Source organism: Cervus elaphus, chromosome X (genome assembly GCF_910594005.1).
Source record: "Cervus elaphus chromosome X, mCerEla1.1, whole genome shotgun sequence".
Classification (NCBI taxonomy): domain Eukaryota; kingdom Metazoa; phylum Chordata; class Mammalia; order Artiodactyla; family Cervidae; genus Cervus; species Cervus elaphus.
Window position 1 is genome coordinate 27,803,231 of NC_057848.1, and position 23,375 is coordinate 27,826,605.

The 23,375-nt window shown below is 57.9% G+C and overlaps 1 protein-coding gene across 7 annotated transcripts in view; it reads right to left on the bottom strand.

Moving 5' to 3' along the window:
- Positions 1 to 23,375, bottom strand: part of ATP2B3 (ATPase plasma membrane Ca2+ transporting 3) — a 61,418-nt gene that overhangs the window by 18,950 nt on the left and 19,093 nt on the right. For all 7 annotated transcript variants that reach the window (XR_006339721.1, XM_043895226.1, XM_043895225.1 and 4 more), the window contains exons 3-19: positions 20,309 to 20,506; positions 19,783 to 20,040; positions 19,452 to 19,577; positions 19,209 to 19,334; positions 16,410 to 16,451; positions 15,138 to 15,302; positions 14,633 to 14,847; positions 13,918 to 14,160; positions 13,352 to 13,593; positions 10,825 to 11,059; positions 6,056 to 6,235; positions 5,852 to 5,939; positions 5,061 to 5,167; positions 4,059 to 4,250; positions 2,488 to 2,701; positions 1,544 to 1,755; positions 271 to 378 (exon numbers count right to left, since the gene is read on the bottom strand). Coding sequence is in view for 6 of the 7 variants with exons in the window: in XM_043895226.1 (XP_043751161.1) it covers positions 271 to 378; positions 1,544 to 1,755; positions 2,488 to 2,701; positions 4,059 to 4,250; positions 5,061 to 5,167; positions 5,852 to 5,939; positions 6,056 to 6,235; positions 10,825 to 11,059; positions 13,352 to 13,593; positions 13,918 to 14,160; positions 14,633 to 14,847; positions 15,138 to 15,302; positions 16,410 to 16,451; positions 19,209 to 19,334; positions 19,452 to 19,577; positions 19,783 to 20,040; positions 20,309 to 20,506 (2,951 nt within the window). In the remaining variant the exon portion in view is untranslated. The remainder of the gene's footprint in view (positions 1 to 270; positions 379 to 1,543; positions 1,756 to 2,487; positions 2,702 to 4,058; positions 4,251 to 5,060; positions 5,168 to 5,851; positions 5,940 to 6,055; positions 6,236 to 10,824; positions 11,060 to 13,351; positions 13,594 to 13,917; positions 14,161 to 14,632; positions 14,848 to 15,137; positions 15,303 to 16,409; positions 16,452 to 19,208; positions 19,335 to 19,451; positions 19,578 to 19,782; positions 20,041 to 20,308; positions 20,507 to 23,375) is intronic.

Below are 23,375 nucleotides of genomic sequence, written 5' to 3' on the forward strand. Positions count from 1 at the left end.
AATATATGAGCATCTTCCAAGTTACCCAATTCTAAAGCACGATTTTCAACTCCTACTGTATAAAAGGGAGTGGCAGGTGGTTTTACCAGGGCCTGTCACATCCCAGCCATGGTCGTTTGCATGCTCTCCACTGATGCTTTCACTTGTGGCTTTGCACCTAGGTCATGGCCTGTCCCAGAGGCAAGACAGGAGCCCCTGGGCTGTCTGCACTTACCCAGACAATTGGGAAGGAAGCACAGGGCTGGAAAAGTGGCCGAGGCAGATGCTTACCTGTCCCCAAACCAGTTCCCCAACACCGACAAACAGGCACCAGAGCCACTGCTCCGTGGACAGCGGGGAACAGCTGAAGGGCTTTCCACCAAACTGGACGATGACAATCTGTGGGAGAGGGGTGGGCAGGAGGTGGGTCCAGCCAGCACCTCTAGCCCTCGGGGTACCCCCTGCCTGTGGGCCCAGCTCAGGGAGTCAGAGGGGCTCCTGATTCACCCAGAGAGACAGGCCATTCTTGGGAGAATTCCTTTCTCCAGGCTCCTTCTCTTCATCTCCCTCTCAGTCAGTGCTGAAAGAAGCTTCCCAGACCAGCTGACCATAGGCCGTGGGTGCCATGCCAGATGGGCTCAGGGCCTTGCTTGTTGCCAGGAGCCTGCTGACCCTGGTGCCCCGGACCATCCTCTTTCCAGCATGCAGGTGTGTCTTGGCCATGCTAGCCAAGTCCCCAGCATCTGTGGACATGGTGTTTGAATGTGCTAGGTGCTGGACACTCCAATGGGCCTCCTGCAGCCTCATCACTGCTCCACGGAAGGTAGCCTCTTCCCAAGGGTGAGCTTTCCAACTCCAGACAAACTGGTCCTGAGCTTGCACTCCAACTCCCTCTGTTCTGGACTCTCACCCTCCAGGTCAGTGTCCTCCTGCCTTAACCACCCAGGGCCAGGTCTTAGACCATGAAGTAGACAGCCCTATACCCCAGAGCCCAGAAATTGTTCTTACCATCAGACCCTCAGCCTGCTCCCCCAACCTCACAGGTCCTGCCTCCATTCCCCACTCTCCCTCTGCCTCCCGAGAAGCCCAGGTGCTTCCCCGGGTGTTCCCGTGGTGTGGCAGGCCTTCCTCTGAAAACTGCAAGGAAAAAACTGTCCTGGCCTATTGGCCTCGCTCTGCCTCACATTTTCTATCAGCATGTCCTGGTTTTGAATGCTCAGCACCTCCTGGAGAGCTGAATGACCAGCCTGACACAGGGAGAATTGCCACAGGAAACTTCTGGAGCTAGGGTGGCCTCTTGCCAAGGAATCGAGTGCTAGACATGGGAGTGGCATATGTGGAGTAACCTGTGAGAAGGTCAGCTCTGGGGAAGATCCACTGAAACCCTCTGGAACTGAACAGGTGAGCCTGGGGCCATGCCAGGGCTTTTGAAGATGAAGATGCTCAGAGGGCTGGGCATCGGGGAATGTGGGCAGGAGGGGCAGAGAAGCCAAGGCTGGTGTGGAGAGTCGGGTGATGGTCCCCTCTCCCCCACCTTTTCCAACAGTGGAGCCGCCCATCCTACCTGGATGGCAAATGTGCCTAGCACGATGGTGCAGAAGATGGGGTTGCTGAAGATGCCATGGAACACATTGCGCTCGCCGTGGATCTTGCGGGCGTTGATCTCATTGAAGAGCTGCATCATGACGAAGGTGTTGAAGATGATGGTGTAGTGCTCGGAGGGCGGCGAGTGCAGGGGAGCATTCCGTCCACTGTCAATGTCAAAGAAGAGCTCCCCTGCAAGTCCAGGGCCACATGAGGAGAGCCGGACCCAGGTGGGTGATACCTCACATCGGGTGATACAGGGGGAAGTCATGAGTCCCCCAGCCCCCCGGGCTAACCCACATTAGGTCACAGCAAAGGCCGGATCCTGACCAGGGGAGCTGTCACCCAGGACAGGAGTGTCCCCAGGACATGAGTGAAGACATTGAAACCCATTTGCACATCGGCTTGAGCTAGGGAAGGAATGGGAACTGAAGTCTCAGGGCAGGCCTGACCCTCCTCTGCCCTGCCTGTCCTGCCACAAGGACCAACCTTGGCTCAGCCATGAACAGCTTCTGCTCCCAAGATGGCACAGAAAGGTCCCATGAGAATACGCCCAGGGGCTGTCTTTTGGTGCCCCCAAAAGATGATTTGCATGACTATTACCCTTGGCCAGCACCATCCCTGCACTGAGCTTCACGTCTGCTCCCAGGAATGTGTGCTGAAAGCTGAGCCACCAAGGGTCACCTGACCCATGGAGAGCCCCCTGATGTCAGGAAGAGAGGCCACGAACAGAAGTGACGATCCCACTCCATGTAAATAAAAGAATCACCTAAAAGTTGCTGATGCCAGACACAGAAGAAAACTCCCAGGACAGCAGTGAGGTGAGGGCTGAGGGGTCCTCACTGGAAATCAGATTCCCAAGTGCCTGTCCCTTCCACTGCTACACAGGGCCACCAGAGCCTTTGTGGCCCTGGATTAACCTACCGACGAAAAGTAGGGTGAAGATGATGGTGAGCTGGTAGACGGCATGGCCCAGGATGTTTTTCATCATGGTCCGTGAGATCAGGGGCTTGTCCCGGCCGTATGGCTTCCGCAGCAGCAGCGACTCAGTGGGTGGCTCTGTTGCCAGGGCCAGAGAGGCAAATGTGTCCATGATCAAGTTCACCCACAACATCTGCACGGCTTTGAGAGGAGAGTCCTGTAGAGAGCAGCCAGTCACCCCAACATGGGCCTGGAACCCTCACTGGCACCCCCCACCCCCTGGGAAGAAACTCAGCTAGGGGTCAATGTTACTGGAATTTAATTCAAGTGAAATTGCAACAAATCCAGCTTTCCTGTAACATTCTGACATTTCTATCCCTATGTTTCCTTAAGGTGAGCAGAAAGTTTTCACTGGCTCTCAGATTGCTGCTCTTAAAATGTTGCTAGTCTCCCTTCTTCTCTCACCTGCTGGCATTGATGTAGAAGATGTGGTCCCAATTGTTAGCAGGAGGTTGCCACCCCCTTGTCAGTTGCCCCAGACCATAAAAGAGCGTGATGGATGGGTGCTCTCCTGTGCTCCCATGCCCATGGGCCAGGAAGAGGCAGAAACTGCACTGGGCCTTCCTTCTCATCACTTCTGACTTGTTGGTTAAAAATGAGCTTCACAGAAGATAGACACCAAGGACATCCTGTAGGAGTCCATTCCTATGAAACTTCCAGAACTGACAGATCCATGGAAACAGAAAGCAAAAGGGTGGGTGCCAGGGGCGGGGGGAGAGGAGAGTGACGTGTGGCTGCTTAGTGGGTACAGGTATAGGTAACAGTTGCACAAGATGGAGACAGCATCAAAAACCACTGAACTGTACACTTTGGTTCAAACGGCTATTATGGTACAGAAGATGTTATGAAGATTTTATCTCAATTAAAAAATACCTTTGAGAAAAAAATACCTTTGAAAGAGAGACAAATTCTGAATACTCACTAATGGGGAGAATCGGATGACAGAAAAAGGGAAAGAGGCTCCTGCAGAGGTTAACCACAGAGTTCCCAGCAGACCCAGGACAAGACTTGCACACACAAGTCCACAGTGGCCACAGGTGGAAACAACTCAAATGCCCACTGAAGAAAGGATGCAGAAAAGCTAGGTGTTCCATCCATAAAATGGAACATCAGTCTGCCATCCATAGGAATAAAGTACCTGCTACAACATGAATGGATCTTAAGAACATTGTGCTAAGTGAAGGAGCCAGACACAAATGACCACCTATGATTTGCTTCCATGGAGTTGAAATGTCCAGAACTGGTGGGAGGTGAGTGGGGAATGACTGCTGATGAGGATGGCGCTTCCTTTGGGGTGATGAAAACACAATGGAACTAGACAGAGGGGACGATGGCACAGTGCTGCGAATGTACTTAAAAGTCACTGAATGGTGAATTTTTTGTTAGGTGAATTCTATCTAAATGGAAAAAAAGTCAGCAGCAAAGAAAAACCTGGCATCCTCCACTGAGCCCTGAGGCCAAGGCACACCAGGTGGGAGGGCTGTGGTCACAGAAGGGAGAGCCCCATCACCCACCTGAGTGATGCAGGCGCCCGTGAAGGCCACGATCACGGCCACCACGTTGACCGTCAGCTGGAACTGCAGGAACTTGGAGATGCTGTCGTAGACGTTGCGGCCCCACATGACAGCCTTGACAATGCTGGTGAAGTTGTCATCCGTCAGGATGATGTCCGAGGCCTCCTTGGCCACGTCCGTCCCTGCAATGCCCTGGGGGGCACACACATACCGTGTCCATAGGCCCCTTCCCCAGCCCTCCTTGCCCACTCCAATCGTGTCCTTGTACTAGAGAAGTTTGGCTCACAAATGAAGGAGACACCACCCCTGCAGTGGCCGCCCCCTGGTTTCCTATCGGGTCCCTGCATAAGGGGCCCCGGGAGTCCCAGAGTGAGAACATGGCTTCCTAGCCCACACAGGTCACCACGGTGCTGCCCAGCTGGGTTCCCTCAGTGCTGGGAGCTGGGGCTGGGCCCCCTCTGGATATGGCCCTGGGAAGGACTGCTCTGTGCCCCTGGTGCCTGCACTCTGAGGGCTGTGCCCCTCCTTCGAGGTGGGCTGGGAGAGGCCTTGCTTGGTTTCTGCCTTAGGCAGCTGAGCACAACCTGTTTCATGCCAAGGCCTCCCTGCTCAGCCATTTTTACAGAAAGAACCAGCTCTATTTCAGCCATGAGAGAGATACACAGAGGAAAAGCTCATGTGGGGACTCGGCTCATCACACTTGGGGCTGAGGTTCACTTGAACTGGACCTGGAGATGGTGAGGCAAGTGCTCAGCAGACAAGTCCCCGTGACCCCCTAGCAATGCAGCCAGTCCCTCGTCACCTTGGGTACCATCACACCAAATACCTTGGCACAAATCACCGGCAGAGGACTGGGTGGTCAGGACATGAGAGAAAGAAATGTCTAGCACTTGGAAACTTGTCTCAATGCTAGCTCCCACATTCCTGCCCAAAGCTTACACATCCTATGTCATGCGGCCCCACCTGGCACAGTCACCCAGACTGGCACAGCAGGCGGCTTACCATGGCGAAGCCCACATCCGCCTTCTTGAGGGCTGGCCCGTCATTGGTGCCATCTCCTGTCACGGCCACCACCTGCCGTTGCTCACCCGTGTTGCTGTCGATGATCCCTGGAACATAGATCGGGGCAGGGCACGGCTCCTGCCATCTGTGGCCCTGGGTGACCAGCCCAGGGGCCGTGGGAGGCCAGTTGGCTCTGGAAAGCCTTTGAGATTGCCACCAAGCCTACTGCCTCCAACTCTCCATGCACTCCATCACCTTTGGGACCAAGTCTTGCATCTTGATTGGCAGCTGCATCCTGCTTCTCCCACCCTGGTCCCTCACCCAGTGAGATGATACAGGGCAGTGGGATTTGGTACAAGGCAGGGGCCTGGCACTGAGTGACTTGGAAAAATGTCTCCTTCTCCCGGGCCCCCATTTGCCCATCTGCTTTGATGAGAGGCTGGCCCCTACTGGCATCTTCCATTGATACTGTGAGTGCAAGAGAGTGGAGGGTTGAGCTCTGGCCACTCAGCCCTTGGAGGGAGTCTCCATTATTATCCCCATTTTCCCAATGAAGAAACTGAGGTTCAGGGAAGACCAGTGACTTCCCCTGAGACAAAATCTCCAGGAGCCATGTGTCCAGAGCTGAGTAGCCTGCTTTGTAGGCAGGGCCCAGAAACCCGATTGGAAGCTCAGCGTTGGGCATCTGGGAACAGACGACCCACAGTCGAGGTGACAGCCACACCCCTCCCCTGCATCATGCCACCTGGGCCAGGGGGAAAGAGGGGCAATGAGCAAGCCCACTCCATTACCTTTAACCAGAGTATGTTTGTCGGTGGGAGATGATCGCGCCAGGACCCTCAGCTTAGGCCACACCTTGTCCAGACGCTCCTGCTCTATCTGCGAGGGGAAAGCATGTAGATGCTGCAGAGTCTTGGAGGGGCTGAACCGAGGGGCAGGGTGAAGAAAGTGCCAGAACCCTGGACCCCCCGGGGTGCTGATGGGCGGAGAACTACCTCGCCTTTCTCGTTTCGGATCCGACGGTTGAACTCTTTCCCCTCCAGGCACAGGAAGTCCTCCCCGGGCTGGATGATGCCGCACTTGGCTGCAATGGCGCGGGCTGTGTTGATGTTGTCCCCCGTCACCATGCGGACTGTGATGCCGGCCCGCTGACATTTGCGGATAGCTTCAGGGACCTGCAAGGGATAAGATGGCTGGGTGCAGCTGTCCAGGACAGACACAGCAGTGTCTGAGCTCTACCCTTTCCTCTGTCCAGATCTGCGGTGCCCCTTGTCTCAGCACGGGGCCTGGAGGTGGTGGGGGAAGTGTCCTGACCCACAGGGAGCAGGGTCCCCCCATCCCCTGCCAGGTGCCTCCTTCCTTGTGCCAGTCCTAGGGAGCAGCAACAACTCAGACCCAGGCCCTAACCCCACGAGTAAGGCCGAGAGAAGCCACGGGAACGCTGTTGAGCAGCACCACTGGGGCCATGTCCAGCAAGGTGACTGTAGAAATCACCCAGTTTCCACCAGGGAAATGGAGACCCACAGCAGCTGAGCCAGGTCCAGCCCCATTAGCAGGCTAGCTGGTGGGGTACCGTGTCTGTGAGTTCCAGAAGGACGAGAAAAGAACTTCTGGTCCCAGTTGCCCCATCAGATGGCAGGAGCCATCATGGGCCTCCCCTCCCAGGCCTTGATTCACTTGTCTCTGCATCTCTTCTTAGTTTTTTTTTTTTTTTAATAATATAAAACCTAAGACTTTAACAGCTTCCCTGGTGGCTCAGATGGTAAAGAATCTGCCTGAAATGTAGGAGACCCAGGTTTGATCCCTGGGTTGGGAAGATCCCTTAGAGAAGGGAAAGGCTACCCACTCCAGTATTCTGGCCTGGAGAATTCCATGGACTGTATAGTCCAAGGGGTCGCAAAGAGTTGGACATGATTGAGTGACTTTCACTTTCACACATATATATTCACACACACACATACACACACAGATGGGCTTCCAGGTGGCTCAGTGATAAAGAATCTGCCTGCCAATGCAGGAGATGCAAGAGATGCAGGTTTGATCCCTGAGTCAGGAAGATCCCCTGGAGGAGGAAATGGCAACCTACTTCAGTATTCTTGCCTGGAGAATCCCATGGGCAGAGGAGCCTGGGGGGGTACAGTTCATGGGGTCACAGAGTCAGCCACAACTGAGTGACTAACACAGGACTAACTTTGGTAAAGAATCTTTCTGCAAGGCGGGAGATGCAGCTTCGATCCCTGGGTGGGGAAGATACCCTGGAGAAGGAAATGGCCACCCACTCCAGTATGCTTGCCTGGAGAATCCCATTGACAGAGGAGCCTGGTGGGCTAGTCTAGAGGGTTGCAAAGAGTTGGAGACAGCTGAGCAATGAATGCTTTCACTTTCAAGACTTTTAGAGCCAAAGGGTTGACATGATTAGGTGTTCTCAGGGGGAAATGGGCCATCGCTGTGGTTCCTCATATCTCCATTTTCCTAACATAAGAGAAGATTCCAGAAAAGATAGAACAAGATATCCCTCTGGTGCTGAGGGGAAAATGGGTTGTAGGGAGAGGAGACCAACTGGGAGGTGGTGCCCTTGTTCCAGAGAGTGGAGACACTCCTGTTTTTTCGATGAGGACGGGCTGGTGAGCCCTGAGATGGCAATGTGGAGGGGAGCCAGGGTGACAGTGCCTGAGGGCCGGGAGGGGACAGGAGTCTCAGAGCTCAGGGAACTGGATTAGGAGGTGAGACCTAGGCCTGTGACATGTCCAGATGGGGGTCTGGTGCGGGGTGCAGCCTGGGGAGACCCAGCTCCCTGCTGTGTCCACTGGCCCCAGCACAACCCTCTGTGAGCTCCTAGTGGGCACCGCCAGAAGCCTGGGGACAATGTGAGCCTGGGAACAGAGAGTGAGAAAGTGCGCCATGCCCTGGGTGTGGCCTGGAAGCTGGGCCTGGGCACCGGGGACAGAGGGGTGATCGGGGACACACATGTGCGGTGGCTGGGGAAGCATGGGCCAGGGGTGGGGGGCAGGGCATCCATGAGACCCCAGGGCAGGTGGGTGGTAGGTAGGGCCAGGTGGGCTGTGGGGGAGCCCTGGCCTGGGAGGTCGGGGCACTTGCGAGGCTGGGGGCTCCCCCAAGACAGGGGGTGGTGGCTGTGATTTCTGCCATGGAGAGAGTGGGGAGAGGATGGGTACCCAGGACTGTGACAGAGTGACCTTACACATCTTGCCAAGTGGCCTAGAAGCCCAGCCCTGGGGGCGTTGCATCCTGCCCCCTCTGTAATGTGTCTGTCTCCTCGCTCAGCCTCAATTGAGGACCCTTTCTGCTCTTGGGAGCTGCCAGGAGACACCGTCCCTTCCAGCAAGTTCCCTTCTGGCTCTGAAGCATCTGGTAGCTGGCTCTCTGCTGCCACCCAGTGGTCATGATGCGCCTGAGCATGCGGAGCTTCAATCCAAGCCTCTGCTTGTCTCTGCGCGGCTGCGGCCCCACTGGCTCCCTCTCTGGTCTGAAAGGCCCTTGGCCTCCCAGGCAGGTAGCAGGAAGCTCCCCTCCATCTGCAGGTGCCTTCTCCCTCATCGGATGACTGTCCTGCCTCCCTGCTGTCCTAGTGGACACAGCCCTGGTCCACTGATGCCCAGTGGCTCCATGTCTGCACGAGCCCCTGCGCCCCTCTGGCGTAAATACAGCATGCCTACAGGGGCCAAGTGATCCCCCAGGGGCAGAGACATGCCACTGCCAGGCCATCTTTGGGTTGCAGCTCTCCCAGGCCCACAGACATCCTGACAAGTCTAACAGTGCTATCGGTCTTCCTGCCTGCCTTTGGGACCCAGGGTGTCCTCCTTGGCCACTGCCTGCTGGCTGATCCCCATGGTGGGGGGTGGGGGTCCTGCCTGGCTTCCCTGTCCTGGCTGTGTTGGTGCCACCTGCTGCCTGGCCTCTCATGCAGCCATTCACCAGCCAGAGGCGAGCCATCTTGCCCCCAGGGCCCCTTTACCAAGGCCATTTCTGGTTCTTAAACAAGCACCCCATTACTTTGCCTTGAGGGTTCTCCCCCCCTCTGATTCAGCCCACTGGGGCAGCCACTGAGGCTGAGCCTTCATGGTGACCTTCTTGGAAATTTTATCCAGGTTTTTTCTAAGATGAAGACTTTTTTTTTTTTTTTAATGTATCTCTGAGAAGAGCACCAACACGGAAAGGTTTAGGCCTTGCCCCACCCACATGCTGGCCTTCTAGACTGTTCCATCTAGCCTCCACCCCGGTCCTCAGACTTGAGCCACCATGGACCTGCCTCTGCAGTTCTGTCTTAGGATGTATGCATACATCTCAGGCATCCAACCTTGTATCAATGACCAGAGCTTCAGTTTGCAATGAATATTTATGTGGGAAATGAAGGGAAACTGGAAGGGCTCCTTGGCCCAGGGAGCTGAGGTGGAGGGGCCGGATGGCCTGGTTATGATGCTGTGGACATGGCCTTGGCCATGGCTCTGGGAATCTGGGAACCTCATCTTCCTCTCTGATAGCTAGGTGGAAAAGTGTAGAGCTGTTGCCGTTGATACTGGGGACAGCAGTGGCGAATGGCTCTGTTCAGAGGGGGAGGCCATTGGTCTAGGCAAGGGCCACATGGCTTTAGGACTCGGCTTGCTGTGTGGACACAGCCCTCCTCTTTGCCTCAAAGTTTCTCCTTGGTCCGGTGAGGGGAAAGGCTTGCTTCCTGGGGCCCCTGGGGTGGCCCTGCCACCCTCAATGGCACCTTCTCACCCTGCTCTCCTGGGGAGCTCCTCCCACTGCCCACCTTCTCTGGGCCCACTCCAGGGCCAGCCTAGTAGGCTCTCTTCCTCCAAGATGGAGTTTCCCATCTTGAAGGACCCACACCTCTACCCATTGCTCTTCCTCTCTGGGCCCTGATTAGCTTCTGCCCTGTTGGTGTGTTTCCTGTTCAAGAAAGCTCTGAGTGAAGTCATCTCCAAGCACTGGCTCCCTGCGCCATTCCACAGGACCTGCTCAGCTCAGGGTGGGACATGCCACCCGCCCTCTTGCTCCAGCCAACACGTTTCCCATGGTTTCACCCCCCTGCCTGGCCCTTTCCTTTGCAGGCTCCTCCCACCATCTGCTCGGCTACCCTCATGACCCTAAGTTATGTAAAGTCACTTCTGGACAATGTCCCTCTGGCTAGGACCTTTGCTCTGAGCTTTCCACCTAACCACCTCTCCCTAGGGATGTCCGGAACCCCACTTGGCCCCAGTCAAAGCCTCAATTGAGAACTGTCCTCCTCTCTCCCAGTGCTCCCCAAGTATCATGTACCCAGTTCTCTGAACCAGAGCCCAGTCACCTGTCCCTGGCTCCTTCCTCCCCTCCTCCTCATCCCCTCTGGTCCATCACTTCTGCTGGCCTTGGCAGCCATCAGGGTTCTACCTGCTGTCCTCTCTCCCCTGGCAGAGGGTACCTGAGACAGGCATGGATGCCAAGCCAGAGGGGACCTTCCAGAGGGCAGCACAGAGCCTCCTGAAGGGCTCCAGGGCCAGAGGACAAGGGGGCTCCAGGGTGCCTGGGAGGTCTGACCTGGGCCATGGCAGCCACGCCCCTGAGGCTCTGCCATCGTCCACCCTCCTCACTTGGTCCAACTCTGGCCAACTGCCGTGTGTTCTACCTAGAAAGCCTGGCAGGGAGGGGTGTGATGGCTAGGAGGGCAGGAGGAAGGGGCAATCCCCTCCTTGCATTTGTGTCCCAAGGCCGAGGCCCTGTGCAGACAAGGATGGCTCCCCCAGCCATCCTGACAAGCTACCTCGGGCCGCACGGGGTCCTCGATGCCCACAACGGCTATGCAGGTGAGGTCGCCCACCACCTCGTTTTCGTTGTCCCAGTCAGGCTCCTGGGCGGCGGTGAAGTCCCGGTAGGCAATGCAAATGGTGCGGAGCCCATCGCAGGCCATCGGCTCAATGATCTTCTTCACCATGTCATCCCGGTCCCGAGGGCGAAAGCTGCGGAGTTCCCCATTGCTGTTCAAGATGTTGGTGCACCTGGGGCGGACGGAGCAGAAGCCGGTATGAGACAGTGTAGAGGGTTTCTCCGGGGTGGGTGGTGCTCTGTTGCTGCGGGGGCTTAAAAGACCCCCCACCTTGTTCTCCCCAGAACCTCAAAATGTGATCTTATTTGAAAAGAGGCTTGTTGCCAATTTAGGATGAGGTCATCCTGGATGAGTGTGGGCCTTCAATCCAATGCCTGCTGTCCTTATAAAAAGAGGAGAGGCCACATAGAGACATAGACACAGGGACAAGGCTGTTTGATGATGGAGGCAGAGACTGGAGAGATGCAGCCACAAGCCGAGGAAGACCAAGGAGACACACCAGGGAGCATCCTACCCTGGAGGTCTTCCGGGGAATGTGACCCCGCCCACACCTTGACTGAGGACTTCCGGTTCTGGCACCAGGTTTATGGTACTCTGTTTCCCCGGGAGCCAGGAGCTCAGACACTTGCACAGCACATCTCTGCACACTTGATGGGACCTGGTGGCAGGGGCGGGGGTGTGTTACTCTTGCCCTGTTGAGCTTTGGGGCAAGAGGGGGGATGTGAGCAAAAACCCAAGGCCCCAGAAGGGCTGGGATGGGGAGGGCTGACGGGATTTGGGTGCAGAAAAGGAAGGAAAAAGGAAACCTGAGCTCCAGGGGCCAGCATGGCCATTGGACAAGTGGAGGCTCCGAGAAGACTGGTGAGGAAGGAAAAAATGTTGGTTATGGAGGTTCTGCTCAGGCCTTTGTCCTGAAGGCTCCGGAAGGTGGTGGGGGCGGGGGGATGGAGGGGTGAGCACTGAGGTACAATTAGGTCAAGTCTTAGGAGGTGGCTCCTCTGGAGAAGGCAGCTGAGGAGCCAGGTGGGTGGAGGAGGGTGCTTGAAGGCCGCAGAGGTCAAGGCCAAGGGAAGGTGTGAATGCTGAGGGGTTGGGGGGGCAGGGCACTTGGCAGGGCACTGCCTCAGTCTTCCTAACAGCTCTGTTGAGATCTAATTCACACAGCACACGACTCACCCATGCAATGGCTCCTAGTATATTCATAGTTGTGCTGCTATTACTACTATCACCTTGAGAACATCACTAACCTCTAAAAGGAACCCAGCAGAAGCTACAAAAGAGGAGAGATAAATTGGACTTCCCAATTGAAAGATATTTGTGTGTCCAAGGACAAATCAAGATAAAGAACAAGAAACCTATCAAGGGAGTGAAAAGACAGCAGCCCACAGAATGGGAGGAAATGCTTAGAAATCAGATACGTGTTAAGAATCTAATATTCAGAACATACAGAGAACTCTCACCGCTCAACAATAAAATGACAAAGAATTCAGATCCAAGATGGGTAAGGGCTGGAATAGACATTCCTCCAAAGGAGCTAAACAAATGACCAATAAGCGCATGAAAAGGCACCAATATCCCTAGTCATCAGCAAAATGCAGATCAAAGCCACCGTGCGATCCCGACAGCTATAGCTATAGCAGCAACAATAATCAGGTAATAACGGTGAGGATGAGAAGCTAGAACCCTTAGGCACTGCTAATGGGAAGGTAAAGTGGGACAGCTCCTGAGGAAAACCGTTTGGCATTCATCAAAAGATGAAACACGGAGTTACCAGTTTTGCTCCCAGGAATATACCCAAGAGAGCTGAAAATATGTGTTCAAGCAGAAACTCTATGCGAGCCTTCAAAGTGGCACGACTCACGGTAGCGAAAAGGTGGAAACAACTCAACGGTCTGCCAGTGGGACAACTGGATAAGTAGAAGGTGGTTCATCCATGCAATGGAATGTTATTCCATCGCAGAAAGGGATGAAGCACTGATAAGGGCTGCAATTCAGATAAACCTTGCAAACCACACTCCGTGAAAGAAGCCAGGTACAAAATGACACATCGTGTACGATCCCTTCATATGAAATGTCCATAATAGGTAAATTCACAAACAAGAAAGCAGATGTTGTTGGTTATTTGTTTGGTTGTTTAGTCACTAAGTCATGTCCGACTCTTGTGACCCCATGGACTGTAGCCCACCAGGTTCCTCTGTCCATGGGATTTTCCAGGCAAGAATACTGGAGTGGATTGCCATTTCCTTCTCCAGGGGATCTTCTCGACCCAGGAATCGAACCCGAGTCTCTTGCAAGAACTGGGGGGATGGGGATAGGCATGGGGTTTCCTTTGGGGTGATCAACTTGTTCTGGGACTGAATGCACTTTAAAGTGATTTAAAGGGCCAGTTTCAGGCTACTGTCTATTGCAATAGGAAAACCAGAAACGCCATAGCCTTTGGCTAGCCCCAGTCCCATCCACTCACTTTTTCAGCAGGATCTCTGAGGCGCCCTTGCTGAAGAGGCGGAAGCCGCCGTCAGGCGTGCGGATGACTGTGCTCATGGACTTGCGGACCGAGTTGAAGGTGTATACTTTATAAAGCTTATCTTCGGGAATCCGCTCCCGCACCGGCTGGAAGTCCCGCTTGAGGTCCAGGACGAAGCCAAGCAGAGCGCACTCCGTCTTGTTGCCCACTTGGCGTGGGAGGGCGCCTTCCTTCTCTGGAGGCTGTGAGGTGAGGAGAACCATTGTGGCCCTGGGGGCCCCAAGTCTACCCACCTTACTGTCCTTGGACCCCAGGCCAGCCTTGGCCTCCAGCGTGGACTAGATGGGCAGCTTTCCCACCATTCTCTGGGCTGTGAAGGGCTTCCAGAACCTGTAGGTCCTGCCCAGGTTCCACAGATGAGGAGGGAGCCCAGCACCCCAGAAATGATTGTGGCCCTGCCCAAAAGAGTCCTTAAGGGAGCCTAGCCAGCCCCTGGCAACAGCCCACCCCACAGCCACGCCTTGCTGCCCCTGCCTGGGCCCACCCGCCGCTGGCTCCCAGCTCACTAGTATTTTGGTGGTGTAGGCACTGTTGATGGAGATGGCGTGGACCAGGAGGTCGAGGATCTTGGGGGTCAGGGCACTGGGGGCTGGAACCTCTTTGTAGTGGGTGTCCCCGAGGTAGGACTGCACCACGGTCATGCGGTTGGTGGTGAGTGTGCCCGTCTTGTCGGAGCAGATGGCTGTGGCATTGCCCATGGTCTCGCAGGCATCCAGGTGGCGGACCAGGTTGTTGTCCCTCATCATTTTCTGTAAAGGGCACAGATGGAGGCTTGGGTAGCCAGCTGTTCTGGGGGAGGGGGTTGGCCCAGGGCGTGGGGGAGCAAGAAGCACAGCTCAGATGGGCCAGGATGATGCCCCTGCCCAGTGCCCCCTCTCAGGCAGGCCCTGTGGGTTCTCCACCCACCACAATCTCTGCCTTCATCCCCTGTGTCCCAAGGGTCATCCTTCCTCTTCTCTCCCATCTCAACCCCCTGCCCCCTGGGACCCTGCCCTCATCTGGCAGATGCTGGCTTGTCGTGCCCCCATGCTCAGGAGGCTCAAGGATGTCCAAACCCAGCTCTGTGTCCCTGCTCGCCACCCACCACGTTCTGCCCCTGAGTGATCCCAAACTTTATCCGGTCCTCGCTTGTTCAAGCTACTTAAGGGCTTTGCGCCTCGAGTCCTGGTTCTGTATCCTGGTACCACGGGACTCGTATCCATGGTGTGTTGATTTTATTACCTTGACGGAGTAAGCTAAGGAGATGGTGACAGCAAGAGGCAGGCCCTCCGGGACAGCCACAACCAGCACGGTGACACCGATGATGAAGAACTTGACAAAGTACTGCACATAGACAGGCGTGCACTCCGCCAGCCATGCCCGGCCATCTATGACGAAGGTCTCGATCACGAAGTAGAGGACCAGGATGATAACAGTGATGGCGGACATCACCAGCCCTGCCATAGGCAGTGGAGATAGGAAGGGAGAGCAAGACGGAAAAGATAAGGGATGCTGCAGCCTGTCCCTGGATTCTTGGAGGGTCACAGTCCATCCTCACCAGAAGGGGCAGAAGCGGGCCCTGAAGGCCATCACGTGTCCCTGGCTGGTCCCCTGGCTGATTGGCCCATGGTCCCCATCACTTTTCCCTTGCCCACTTGTTCTCCTTGGCCCAGCCTCAAGCCCAGGAGCCCAGCATCCTCCCTGCCCACCAGGTGGCCCCCTGGGCCACCCCGTCGACAGCCCCCACCTGCTTTCCCAATCTGCACGGCCAGTTTGGTGAGCTTTCCCTGTAGGACCGACTTCTCCTTCTTGGGCACGTTGGCTTTCTTCTTTTCCCGCTCCTCCATCTCCCCACCCTCTGCACTCTTCAGGGGCTGCATTTCCATGGCAACGGCCCCATCCTGCTTCTTTGCTGTGCAAAAGAGAAGCCCGAAGCCAAGGTTAGGACCTGCCTGCTGGGGTGACGGCTGCAAGCGGGGCTTTCACAGGGCAAGCAATGGCACGCCAGCCCTCCTCTCTCATCAGCCCAGGCCCTCCTGAAGCGGGCGCTGTCCAGGGCAGGACCGAGATGCTCCTCTTGGGGCCTCGCAGGGGAAGAGAAGATAGACAGAAGCACTGCTAACTGGGGCGTGCACACAGCATGGCCAGTCCTGTGACGCCCCAAATCTCAATATCCGAGAGCAGAGACCTGGGGTCCATGGAATATTCCAGAACCCAGAGCTGACTCTGGCACACTGGCGTCTAAGCCATGTCCCCACTCCCCTCAGGGAGGCCCAAGAATCCCCGTACTGTCCTCCCCTGCTCTTGGCTCAGGCCTTTGCTCCTCTCCACTAGCTGTCTGCCCACCTCCTCTCTGGAACTAGCAGTTCTGTCACAGCGCCCCTGGTGCACCCTAACTTAGTGGTGCTGTTTCTCATCACCCTTTATGGTCCCTCCACCACCCGGAGTGGGCACCCAACGCTGACACTTATCCTCGTCTCCACTCAATGGGCTCTCAGTGACTCTGCACGCCTCCTGCCACCTTGTGGGGTCAGCCAATCCCTGTGGCCTCATCTCCTAGCCCTTTGGCTGCAGCCTCAGGGACACTCAACATCCCACCTAGCTGGACCACTCTAGCCTCTGCCCCCAATGCAGTCTGCCACTCCCCGTCCCAGCCTGGGGCTCTGGCCATCGGACTATCCTCCAGTCCCAAGTGCCCTCCCAACCGCCAGCAGCCTCTGAACTCTGTCTGCCTCATCTGAGATGGCAGCAGGCCTCAAAGCCTCAGCAGAAAGGCCATTGAGCTGGGAACCCACTGGCCCCACGAGGACTTGAGTGAGTCCCCCTTCCGGAGCGTCAGATACCTCACCAGGATGCAGGCTCACGGGCCATCTTTGTGCACTCCTGGTGGGGTCTGCTGACCAGCCGCTCGCCCCACTCACCTGGCCTCCAGGTCCTGCCCCTGCAGCCGAGGCAGGCGGCCCCCCCAACCCCGTCTGGCACCCTCTGCCACCCATCCTGAGTGCAGAGAGCCCATTACCTTTGGTCTGGCTACTCTCCATCGCCCCATCCTGCTGCTTGCCTACAACGGAGAGGAACGACAGACACGGAGACTTGAGAACACCACGTGGCCCTGGTAACACACATGCACACGGGACAGCGGGGCACAAGACACTGCAGCCAGTGTGTGTCGGAGGAGGGGCAGGCGGCGAACCCGCGGGCCAGAACCAGCACAAGGGGCTTGCCTGGATCGGCGGTCCCCAACCTTCCTAGCCCTGGGGACTGCTTTCATGGAAGACAACGGCTCACGTCCTGCTGTGCAGCCCAGGTCCTACATGGAGCAGTATCCATCCGGGGCTCGGAGGGTTGTGGTTCCCTGGCCTAGATGGTTCCTAAGCCCGGTGGCCTAGAGATCAGCTTTCTACTCAGCACGGCCATGGAGAGAGAGGAGTTGGCCAGGGTCAGGACACCCACAGCACTGGAGGGAGCATCAGGGCTGGACCCCAGGTGGATCTGTGCAGGGGTCTTTCGCTTATGTGCTTTGCCACCATAAAGCCTGCAGCTGGCTGCTAGGAATGGTGGCAGTGACCGACTTCCCTGTGCCAATGTAAACGGTGCCAGCCATGCCTCTGGTTTGCAAGGTTGGCAAGGACTGTCCTGCTGGGAGGGCTCAGGAGAGCCAGCAGGTGAGGGGATTCGGGCTTGGGAGTTCGGGTTCTGCACCCCAGCTTCTCTTGCTTCACCTGCACTCAGGAGAGCTCTCCAGAAGACACACATGGACAGCCCCATATCCAAAGACCACCGACCCTGGGCAGGAAGGGCTCGTGTGGGCTGGCTCATCAGCCCCCATGGAATAGCTCATGGTCATTGGAGATCCTGGGATGCAGACTGGAGGAAACGTAGCTCCCAGGTGGTGGGGTGTGGTCTGGGGGGTTCTAGGCAAGCAGGAGAGGACCCCTCCCCACCCCCATGGGGGGTTGGTTGGGCCCCGTGGGGGCGTTCAGAAGTGAAGGGGTGGGTGACAATCCGGCATGAGGAAGGTGTGTTGCCCTGTGATTGGGAGAGCCTTCTGGGGGAGGGAGGGAGGTTTGAGAGGAGCACAGCCAGAAGACGAGGGCTAGACCTGGCCTGCAGAGGGGGCAGGAGCCAAGGGAGGGGAGGAGGAGGAAAGACAAGTCAGCCCAAAGTGGACCACGAGGAGTCAAGCCAGAAGGCAAGAAACAGCCTTTAGTGGTCAGGGAGTGCTGAGCCCCGCAGGCAGGATGGATCTCAGTGGAGGTGAGGAGAGAGTGAGATCCCACCTTCCAGTCTCCAGTGTGCAGTAGTGGGTGCAACGCCCCCTCCCGGAGCCTGGCCAGGTTGGCCTCCCCTCGGGGCTCCCTTCCTCTAGAAAGCCAGGTGCTGGGGATACCTCCTACCTGACATAGCAAGCAGGGGACAGGAGCTGGGGCTGCGGGGACCCAGGGGACTGGAGGTCAAAGGTAAGGGGCCTAGGACTGAGGCCTTCAGGCCTCTGACATTGAAGGGACCTAGCATGAGGGGAGGAGCCTGGGAAGGAACGTAGAGTGGGGGCGACCTGCCAAGTAGTCATCACGATGTCACTGGAGGGTCACCGGGGACTCCAGTCCAGCCTAGGGGAGGTCTGGGGCCCGCCTACCCACCCACTGGTCCTCCTGGGGGCCCCAGGGTGCTGACTGTGCAGAGACACTGGACTGAGCCCTGCGGGGAGGAGAGCCCACAAAGGGAACCCAGGCCCAGGCTGCCAGGACCTGGGGCCCTGGTAAGCCTCTAGGCAACAGCAGCTCACCTATCTCCTCCAAGGAACACAGTGGCCCAGGGAGGGGGACATGAGGATGTCTTTCCTTACATTGACCCGTCCCCGTGTTCCTGGGTTGGCAGACTGATCCCACCTGCACTCAAAGCCCAGTGGCTTTGATTGACTGGGGTGGAGCTGGTGACTGGTGACCTGCTGCCCCTGTCCACAGGACCCTGGCTGCAGGTTTCTGGCACACAGTCCCCCCGTACCAGTGTGTGTCTTTGTACTTCTAGTGGGCCCAGGGGGCTTCACAGAGAGGTGGGGTGCACATGGAGCAAACACCATTCCTCACCTGCTTTGTCACAGGAGTGGCCTGAGGGGAGACCCAGGTCAGTGCAAGGTGAATTGTGAGCAGATGTTGTGAGGACTGCAGGGGGCAACTGCCATGTCTGGGGCTCAGGATGGTAGCAAGGGGAGGCAGCTGGGTAGCCATGTGCCAGGGTGGATACAGAGCTGGGATCTCTGAAAACATCTGTACCTCGACAGTGCTTTCCCTTGGGGTGAAGGCCCTGGCCCCCTCTCAGCTTCCCCTGCCATGATGGCCTTTAGAGAGGCCTTCCTACTTGGGAGCCCTCCACCTCGGCTGTGTTTCCCTAGCTGTCGTGGCCTGGACCCTCAACACCTCACCATGGGGGCTGAACACCCCCCCCAGGATTGCCCCGAAGCTCTCTCCAAAGCCAGGGTGGCTGGTCTCTGCCCTCCAACTCCCTTCCTACTCAAGCAGAGCCCTCCCCACACCCTGGTACACCTGCACCCGGGCACACATGCCCCAAAGCCTTCAGGGCACAGCCATCCAAAGGAAACTGCCTTGCACAAGATTTGGGGCCCCAAACTGCTGGACCTGGGGGAAAGACCTCAGAAAAGGGGCCTCCAAAAGGAATTCCAGGAGAGAGGGTATGGGTTCCCACCCGCTGAGGGCTGGTTCTCATCAGTGCCAGAACAGGGATGGGTTGAGCGAGGGACCACCAGCAGGCAGGCTCAGAAGAGAGAGCAGGCTTCATACAATGGTTAGTGCTGCATTACCTTTCTTATCCTTCTTCTCTTCCTCCTCTCCACCAGCTCCAAGCAAGGTAAAGATGATGCCCGTCTGGGAGTTCACACCCACAGCCGTCACCACCATTCTTCCAGAACCTTCCATGACATGAGTGCCTGGCACAACAACACAGAGAGGCTGAGACAGACACCTGTACCACGGGGCTGGGAGGTATGCTCAGCACCTCCAGGTCTTGTCCCAGGACCAAGAGCCCTGCTTCCCCCTGGGCTCACCTGACAGCAGCATGGGGTCCTTGTCTGTTGACTTGCGCACATGGTCCGACTCGCCCGTCAGGGAGCTCTCATCGATCTTGAGGTCGTTGCCCTGGATGAGCACGCCGTCGGCAGGCAGCAGGTCTCCTAAGGCCGGCCAGGCAGCCAGAACCACAGACCGTCCATGCGTCTGGGCAGCCTTCCTCCGCACTGCCTCCCGCCACTCCCAGAGGATGTCCCTTTGGGCCTGGGTAGCCACCCATCCCCAGTCCTGTCGTCCAGCTGCCAGGGAACCGGGCCCACAGAAGCACCCAGCTGGGTGCGCTGGAGGGGCTGCCCTGGGCGCACTCACCATACTTGACCTGGGCGATGTCCCCCACCACAAGCGCAGCCACGGGCACCTGGAGGAGCTGCCCGTTCCGGATGACGGTGAACTTCTGCTCCTGCTCTATGCGACTCTGCAGGCCTCGGAACTGCTTCTCTTTGCTCCAGTCGTTGAAGGCCGTGACCAGAACCACGCAGATGACAGACAGCAGGATGGCGGCCCCCTCGATCCAGCCCGCCTCGGCTTCCCCTTCATCTTCCGCCCCAGCCGACACGTTCCCACAGGCTGCGCCCACCCGAGGACAGAAGGGAAGGACGGAGGCGGCAGATGAATTCCTTCACTGGCTCCTTCCTGCTGCCGGTACCTCCTGGGACCCCCTCCTGCCCGCCCCTCGGTGGTGCAGCCCTCGGGCCCGCTATGCGCCTCCACGCCCCGTCCCTCCGCGTCCGCCCCACCCCTCCGCGTCCGCCCCGCCCCTCCATGCCCCGCCCCAACACCCCGCCCCCTGCGCCCCTCCACTCCACTCCCCTTCACGCCCCGCCCCGCCCCTCACCTTCGCTCTCCTCCCCCGGAGGTGCATAGAATGAGAGGCCCAGGGATACGATGGCGGCCACCTCCAGGATGATGAGGGTCACATCCTGCAGGGCCTCCCACACCAGCTGTAGGAAGGTCTTGGGCTGCTTGGGGGGGATGAAGTTCTGCCCATAGATCTGCCTGCGCTTCTCCAGGTCGTTGGCGTTGTCAGCCAGGCCTGCGCAATGCGGGGACACAGAGCAGAGGCACAGAAGGAGACGATGGCACACACCCCCCGCTCCCTTCTCCGCATCCGCCCGCCTCCCCCTCTAGACTGAAAACTCCCAGGAAGCGGAACCACACTGGCCGAGCGCCTGGAGCCCTTCTGCAAAGCCTGGGGGGGCACATAGGGGGCGCAGGCAGCATCTCCAGCTGCCTGGACGGCACAGGTGTACGAGCACGCGATAGTGAGGAGTCCCCAGCACGAGGAAGGGCTGGACCACCCTCCCACATGCCTGGGTGGGGCCAGGAGCTAACACCTCCCTCTGCATCCTCACAAGCTAATGTGTGTGGGGTGGCAGGGAGGGAACGCGGGGTGCAAAATCCACACCCACAAAGGGGCTGTCCCAGGCACTCATTTCAGAATCTGTGGCCTGACTTCTCATTCTGGGGACAACCCACTTCCTACCCAGGTCAGCACCAAGGCCTCTGGGTCTCTGCTTTCACAGGGTGAGTCTCCTCAAGCCCATACCTGAAGGCAGCGAAAGCTTCCACGTGGGACTGGCATTCAGGTCGCTGCCTCCCAAGGCCAGACATCCGCTTGGCCATCTTCCCCAGGGGTCCCACCCTCGGCCTTTGGGCTTCAGCTTCCTTCCGGGCCCTTCCACAGGACCCCTCCACCCCAAAGCTTTCTGGCTTTTCGGTGCCCCCAAGTGTCTGGCCCCACACTGACACCTCATGGACTCCGTGGCTTGCAGTTGCCAGCCCTGAGGAGCTACAACTCCCAAGGCCTCCAGTGTGGAGGGGCGGCGGTTGGGGTGGGGCAACCGGAAGGGCTGGGGTCCCAGCCCATGGGGTGCTCCTTGTGGCAAGATGTGGTCCTAGATGACTTAAGAACATGAAGGTGCTGAGGGTGGCATAGAGGAGTCCGAAAGAAGGAGGGTGGGTGTGTGCTGGGTAGGGAAAGGTGGTTTCTCGGGAGGGGATGATGGAGCCCCTAAGGGTGGAAGGACCAACAAGAAAACACCCTCTGAGCTAGGCTGTGACTGCACACTGTCTCCCCCACCCAGCAGCAGCCACAGCTGTCTCTGCCCTTCTCCGCTGGCTTCACTGTGCCTGGGCCCAGCCGCGGGTCAAGTTTTTGGAGGCTGTGGTCTCCCACTGGGAGAAGCTGAGAACCTCAGCTCCTAAGGGCCCGGGGACCCAGCTGAGGGCTTGTGTCCCACTCCCCTGACCTACAGAAGATATGAAAAGTGGGCTTACTACTCAGAAGGTTCTTGAACCCTGAGTCTCCCAGACACCCAGAGTCTCCACTACCCCCACTCTGGGAAAGGGCGCTGACTTGGAGCCACCAAGAACCACAGAGGCCCAACCCACCATCTAGAGAGCCCCTGGGCCCCTGTCACGCCTCAAGAATCTGCATGCTGCCTGCCCAGCCCCATCTGCCCAGCCGGGCCCTCAGGGCCCCTTTCCCAGGAGTTTCCTCTCTCCCTCCCTTGGCCTGTCCGTTGGCCTTGGTTTGCCCTTGATGCTGCCGCAATGCTTCTCTCTCCCTTGCCCGACAGCAGCCCGAGGGCCTTGGCCTTCCTGTTGGCGCTGGGGTCTGGAGAAGTGCTCATGGGGGGTGACCCAAGACAGCCAGCAGCCCCTCCAGTTCCGAGCACACACTGGTCCGGCCCAGGTCCAGGCTGCAGGGGCAGTGGCCGGCGGTTGGCATGGACACAGATGGGCACCCTGCCCGGACCAGAGGCCAGATGCCATCAGAATTGGATTAGGACCACATCGTGCGGCTCTCCGCTCATCTGCCCCTCCTTTCCATGAGTGTCAGCGGAGGCCAGCCAGGAAAAGGGCCACTCACCCTAGCCTGGCCTAGGCTCCCAGCTTCTGGAATTCTCTTGGATGCACTTACTGCTGGGAGGAAACCCAAAGTCCCCTCCTCCAATATAGCATGCACCTGCCTGGCCTGCTGCACCCCCCACCTTGCCAGGGGGTGTGCGGGGACCCTGGGGCTCAGCTAAGCTGTACCCCACCACCCCCCATCCTGGAGCTCAGGTCATTGTGTCTGAATGGCAGTGGGAGCATCTAGGTGGGCCAGGACCTGCGCCTTCTTCCAGATGCAGAGTGGGCTGGCTGGCTCCCTCTGCCATGGCTGGGCCACCCACCTGGGCACCTGCTCTTCTCTAGGCCTGCCCCTCCACCGGGTGAGCGCCAGAGCCGCTGTGGCAGAATCGGGCATGTTCCCAGGGGCCTTGACATTTTAAATATTTAACAAGGCCTGACAGGCAGAGGAAGGAGCTGCCAGCTGAAGCCCATCTGCTTCCTTTCATCTGGGAGAGGCCAGAGCCCTGGTGGCTAAATGGCCCTCTACCCCAGGCCTTCCCCCAGCCCCAAGTTGGGGGTGGGGGGACGGGTCAGGAGGAGGGGAGGATAGAGATCCTCTGGCTCTGAGCCAAGCCATCTGCCCCTGATCGATCACACACCCGCACCAGGCTGGGGCCCTTGAGAGCACAATGCAGGAGGGACCCAGGCGGGCCCTCAGTGCTCCTGACCTGGCCAGGTGGGTGTGCTCTCACCTGGCCTCAGGCCCACCTCCTCTGCGGGGAGCAGGGGCGCATCTCTACCCCCTGTTGCAGCCCTGGTGTCACCTGCAGACAGATGGAGCCAGGGAGCAGGAGACAAGGGCAGCAGCCAGGGCACTGGTGTGCCAGCCGAGACAGGGCTGACGGGATCCATCTGCACTGGCTGGGGACTGTCCTGGCACCGGCCTGGGGTAGCCCCAGTAGCCCTGCCAGGGAGGTGGCAGCTAGGCCAGAAATGCTCCAGCTGGTGGAATCCGGGGCCAAGCCTGGCTCCCCCCAGGGGGTCCTGGCCTCCCAGCAGACCCATAA